At 52.1% G+C, this 6,000-nt stretch overlaps 1 protein-coding gene across 2 annotated transcripts in view; it reads right to left on the bottom strand.

Moving 5' to 3' along the window:
- Nucleotides 1-2,866: 2,866 nt before the first annotated feature.
- TTYH2 (tweety family member 2) overlaps nucleotides 2,867-6,000 on the bottom strand; it is a 48,428-nt gene continuing 45,294 nt past the window's right edge. For both annotated transcript variants that reach the window (XM_016932862.4, XM_016932864.4), the window contains exon 14: nucleotides 2,867-4,757. In XM_016932862.4, the coding sequence (XP_016788351.2) occupies nucleotides 4,677-4,757 (81 nt within the window). In that variant the 3' untranslated portion in view covers nucleotides 2,867-4,676. The remainder of the gene's footprint in view (nucleotides 4,758-6,000) is intronic.

Raw genomic sequence — 6,000 nt, 5'->3', positions numbered from 1 at the left:
AATCTTTGGGGAGGGAGATAAATTTTGCCTAATTGAGGTTCACAGTGTTCTCGACCATCAAAATTAGTTGCAGGCTGGGCTCGGTGGCTCATGCCTGAAATCCCAGCACTTTGGGAGGCCAAGGCAGGTGGATCACTTGAGGTCAGGAGTTTGACACCAGCCTGGACAACATGGTGAAACCCTGTCTCTACTAAAAATACAAAAATTAGCCAGGCGTAGTGGTGCACGCCTGTAATCCCAGCTACTTGGGAGGCTGAGGCATGAGAATTGCTTGAACCTGGGAGGTGGAGGTTGCAGTGAGCCAAGATTGTGCCACTACACTCCAGCCTGGGTGACAGAGCAAGTCACTGTCTCAAAAAAAGTCCTCAACCAAAGACCCTGAGTCACCGTCCCAGAAGAAAAAGAAGGAAAAAGTAGAAAGAAGACAGCAAAGCAGACTGTATGACGGGCACGAGCACCAGGCACAGGGATTTCCTAGCTGAGCGGTGGCCATCTCCATGCCTCTGACCTCCGCTGACCTCTGCCCACCATGGGTGGGAGCTAAACTGTTACCTTCCCTCGCTCCACAGAAGACAACAGCCAGCTTCAGGGGTCCCCGTGCTGGCCAAGCCAGTGAGCCTGCGGGGAGGCTGGTCCGAGGAGAGAGTGGACCAGCTCCCATGTCCTCGCCCCACTCCCCCAACATGGGACGCGTCGTATAGATGTGTACAGTATATGTATTTTCTTAAGTGACCTCCTCTCCTTCCGCAGACCCCACAGGCCCAAAGGCCTTGGGACTTCCCACCACCTTGCTCCACAGACCCAGCTAGGCCTGACCTGTGCCTCATCCCATATGCCACTCGGTCTCTGGCCGATCCCGAGGCTTTATCTTCCTCTCGTCAGTTCTTTTGTTTGTGTTTTTTGTTGTTTTTTCTTAATAACTAAAAAAAAAAAAAAAAAAAGGAGGAAAAAAAAAACCCCCCCAAACCAAAAAATAGTTGCAAATGTCTGATTTTTTTGTTAACCATTTAAAAATATAAAAACTATTTTATACCCACAGGCCTTCCAAGGCAGCTGGCCGGCTGGGCTCACTGGCTCTAGTTCATTGGCTCCTGTGTTAATCAATCAATCCATTATTTATTTATTTATGTATTTATTTATGTATTATTTTTTGAGACAGGGTCTCACTGTCACCCAGACTAGAGTGTGGTGGCGCGATCTCGGCTCACTGCAACCTCCACCTCCTAGGCTCAAGCGATTCTCCTATCTCAGCCTCCTAAGTAGCTGGGATTACAGGTGTGCGCCACTACCACCCGGCTAATTTTTGTATTTTTAGTAGAGATGGGGGTTTCATCATGTTGGCCAGGCTGGTCTCGAACTCCTGACCTCAAATGATCCACCCGTCTCAGCCTCCCAAAGTGCTCGGATTACAGGCCTGAGCCGCTGCACCCTGCAGTATTTATTTTTAAAGATGGGGTCTCACTATATTGCCCAGGCTGGTCTTGAACTCCTGGGTTCAAGAGATCTTCCTGCCTTTGACTCCCACCGTGGACCCCCAAAGCATTGAGATTACATGAGCCAGCACGCCTGGTGGCAATCCATTTTTAAATGAATGAAAAGGGGAAGAAAGGAAGGTAAATTTTCCATATGGGTCTATCTGTCAACAGACACACCAGGCTTCTTGACTGATCTGCAATGTGGGGAGTTAAGAGATTGTGGAAACACCCCTGCTGGTCCTAAATTTAAGACTGTACAGCTTTGGAGGGGGAGAAAGCTCGTTGGAGATGAATTAGCTTTGGAGAAGAAACCACTCTGTTGGCTGCTCCCCATGGGTAAGTCGTGGGCTCCAAATGACAGCCTGGGACACTCGTGGTGAAAGCTCCACCTGCTGTTCCAGGCAAAAGGGGTCTGGTGGAGTTTGCTGCTGTCTCTCTCCAGGAGCAGGTTAAGCTCCAGTCTCTCCTCCTAAGCTGGCTGTTCTGGATCTGCAGTCAGGTTGCTGTTCAGAGGATGGCTGTTCAGAGGACATTTAGGAGGGTAAAGGTGGGCCTGCCTGCAGACTGGCAGGCAAAACAGGGGCCCAGAACCCACTTCCCCACCCCACTCCTTTCCCTTGCGGGAGAGACTAATGCAGCTGAGATGAGAAAGGGAGATGACACGCGTAGTGATCAGACCACACTCCGGCTTGTGCATTCCCAAGGCTTCCTTCCTAGTTCATGCAGGGCCGGCCTACAAGTCAGGTCCCACTCCAGCTCCGAGACAATGGAAGCCCCCTAAAGCCAATCTCATTTGGGTATTGAGATGCAGTTAACGGCTGAGTGAGGTGGCTCACGCCTGTAATCCCAGCACTTTGGGAGGCCAAGGCAGGCGGATCATCTGAGGTCGAATTCGAGATCAGCCTGGCCAATACGGTGAAACCCCGTCTCTACTAAAAATACAACAATTAGCCGGGTGTGGCGGCACCCACCTGTAATCCCAGCTCCTTGGGAGGCTGAGGCAGGAGAATCTCTTGAACCCCAAAGGTGGAGGTTGCAGTGAGCCGAGATGGCGCCACTGCACTCCAGCCTGGGTGACGGAGCGAGACTCTGTCTCAAAACAAAACAAAACAAAACAAAAAGAACAAAAAAAGAACAGTGACCCTTAGGGGGAATTCTGGAGAAAGATCAGGGCAGAAATAAGTCCTGTCCCTGGTCCTGTAAGAGCAGCTGGAAGCCCCGCAAGAGCCCCATGACATTCGTTCAAGCCCCTCTTTCAGTCCTGGCACGGAAATCGCGACTGGAATCTGCTTCTAAGCCTCCCACCACATGACCCTGCCGGAGGGGACCGCTCCATCTTTCAATACCCTCGTTATTTCCTGCAGCTGTGGAAGTCAGAAACGGAACGCACATTTTAGTACAAGTGGTTTATTTCTCTTCCAGGTGAGGCCGCATGTATATAAGCAAAGGTTTGCCCACCTGGTTCCTTCAGGAACTCCCCGAGGAATCTGTTTAGTTTCCATGCATTAAAAACAACCCTCTAGTTGCCAATAATGAAACTTTAAGAAGCAACACTTTGACGTCGCAGAGTTCCTCTCTGCATGTGACGCGGACATACCAAAGTGAGTTTATGGCATACAGTATGCATGGGTTAATGTAGGTGAGACAGGGAGTCCCGGCTGCCCTGTGGCCCCATTCTGTTGTGGAGGCTTCGCTGGGAGCTGAGAACACCCTGCTGTCCATGTTTTGATGACAGGTGGTTCTTCCAAAACAGAAGCACCGAGTCACCGCACGCCCCTGCTTCAGTGTGCGAGGCCGTGGGGCTCTGGTGTTATGAACTCCAGGTTGGCAGGAGGTTGGAAGCACCAAAGACCCCAACTCTGGTCCCTCAACAGGCAGTATTGGGGGACATTATTCCCTCCTGGCCAATAAGCTCCTGTGGCCTGGGACACTGGGTGGGGACAGGTGGTGGGTGTGGGGCAGGGCAGAGGCCTATCCTCCTATAAAGACACAGTTGTAGCACTTTGCTAAAACCTTTTCTGGCAAACTTACTTGGAGACAACAGGGAGGGGACAGCTGATGTAGGCATTTGGCTAGTCCCCTAGAACAGGGAACTCTGGCTTTCCCTCTTGGCTTTTTTCTCCTCTTAAAGATCCTCCCTCTGTGGGTGAGATGAACCCAGATCCCCACCAAACAGTAGCTTGGGACAGGATGCCTCATTGATCCTTATTTAAGAATCGACTCCTTCCCGTCTCCTCCAGATCTGCAGATCTCCAGATCAGTGCCAGCAAAATCTGCAAAAGTAGTGACCTAACCAGGGTAAGGAATGAGCTGCAAATCTGTTGTAAAAACTGGATGTGCTAGGAGTTTCAATTCTTTGGATAATCAACGTGTTTAAAACACTGGAGAAAAGAAAGACCTAAAGTCGTTTCAAAGTGTCTGTTCATACCTGAGACCATGCCTATCTGCAGCTAACACATTCTGCAGCATTGATTCTGGAATAGAGGCGAGGCAATGGAGGGTTAGGGAGTCAGGCGGAATGTGGCAGGCTTTCACCTCTGTTCCCACCGGGGTTCACCAGCCTGTGATCCCCCAGCCCCGGAGCCACCAGCCCCCCACTGCAGAGCTTTCCTGATGCCTCCCCTCTGTGGCCCAGGAAGAGCCTGTCTGGCCCTGGGAACTCTGATTTGGGCTGTTCTGGTGTCAGCAGGGGTGCGAACTTCTTAAAGAGCATCTCCTGATCAGCCCTTCTCATGTTACCTGCAGGGAACGAGGACAGAGGTGACTCCGAGAGGGGTCGTCTGGGCTCTTGGCTGGGCTGACAAGAGGCAGAGTCATCGTTGTGGGACCAGAGAGAACACACAGCTCTCTGATGGTGGCGCCTGACCTGGCCCCCTCCTCACTGCCACTCCCCTCCTGGCAAGGGCGAGGCGTAGGGGTGAGCAGGGCCAGGCAGCCAGCTCAGGGATGGTACCTCTGAGGCAGCCAAGCACCTGGGGGCATTTCTGGTGTGGAAAGCAGGGCAGAAGAGAGAGGCTGGCCCGCGTGGTGAGTCTTCTGCACCCCCTGGGGCTTTGGTCGGGAATCCCAGCTGCTCCTCTGCCACAGCAGGAGGCCTCTCGGGCTCCAGATGCCTTTGGTTTCTATTAAAGAAACGCAGCTTGTATTTGCACTAATTAAAAACCAGAACGGAAAAAGGAGGCAGGAACCCCCGAAAGTCTGTTAGGCTGGAAACTGATTCCCGTAGTGCCTCAGGTGCTCATCCGCCACAGACAGGTAGGTGGCTCTCATGCTGGGAGAGTACTGCCAAGAGAGAAGAGAGGGGATGGTCAGATCTGGGTCAGCCAAGCACTGCACCAGCAAACGTGCCGGGGACTTCTCAGAGTGGAACTGGGCCGGGTGTCTTAGGGAATGAGGGAAACCCGGCCGTGCCTCCACCCCACATCCATCAAGATGCCTCCCGGCCTCAGATAAAAAATGCACACACAGACCAGCTGTCCTCCAATGTCCACTCCGCCCCAGCACACACCCCCAGCATCCAGCCTGTCCCCTCACACTGGGGGCAGCGTCAGGGTCCACCAGCGCACGGAGGAGCAGTCAGCAGCCAGCAGGCTGAGGGCAGAGGCCCAGAGACTCAGAGAAGCAGGTTCAAATCCCAGCTGTGCATCTTACCCCGTGACCTTGGCTTAGGTTCTCCAGCCTTTTCTAGCCTCAGTTTCCCTACCTGCAAAATGGACATAAGAGCACCCAGCTCTTACGTTGAAAGGGCGAAATGATATGGAGCAGGGAAGAGCCTTAACACAGCTGCTCTCAAACTGGGCTGCTCGCCAGAAACACCTGGGGAGCCTAAAAACATCCCGATGCCCAGGCCACACCCACTAGTATATAAATATGTATATTTTTGTTGAGGCAAAATGCACATAACGGTGGTGACTCATACCTGTAATCCCAGCACTTTAGGAGACAGAGGCAGGAGGATCGTTTGAGCCCAGGAGTTCGAGACCAGCCTGGGCAAAATGGCAAAATCCTGTCTCTATCAAAAATACAAAAAATTAGCTGGGCATGGTGGCATGCACCTGTAGTCCCAGCCACTTGGGAGGCTGAGGCAGGAGGAGAAGGTACTTGAGCCCAAGAGGTGGAGGTTGCAGCAAGCTAAGATCACACCACTGCACTTCACCCTGGGCAACGGAGCGAGACCCTCTATCTTAAAAAAAAAACAAAGACCACACACATAACATAAAATGAATTTAAAGAGCTATCAGTGTTTTTAGAGCTCTTTAGGCAATTCCAGTGTGCATTCAAGTTGGAGGAGCAGTGACCCAGTACAGAGTAGGTGCTTGACAGAACTTAGTTACTCGTCCTTGGCAGTGGAGAGGGCCTTTCACTCTATACCCTGCACACAGGCTACCTGGGGATCTTGTCCACAGGACCTGAGATTCTGCACTTCTAACAAGCTTCCAGAAACTGCCACTCTCCTGACCCGGGAAGTTTCAGGGGTCCAGGCCATTCACATCAGGGGGAATGGAATGCTTCCACTTGGGCTGGG

This window comes from Pan troglodytes, chromosome 19 (assembly GCF_028858775.2).
Source record: "Pan troglodytes isolate AG18354 chromosome 19, NHGRI_mPanTro3-v2.0_pri, whole genome shotgun sequence".
NCBI classification, from domain to species: Eukaryota; Metazoa; Chordata; class Mammalia; order Primates; family Hominidae; genus Pan; species Pan troglodytes.
The sequence above is the reverse complement of the archived record's forward strand: the minus strand, read 5'-3'. Positions and strand labels throughout refer to the sequence as shown.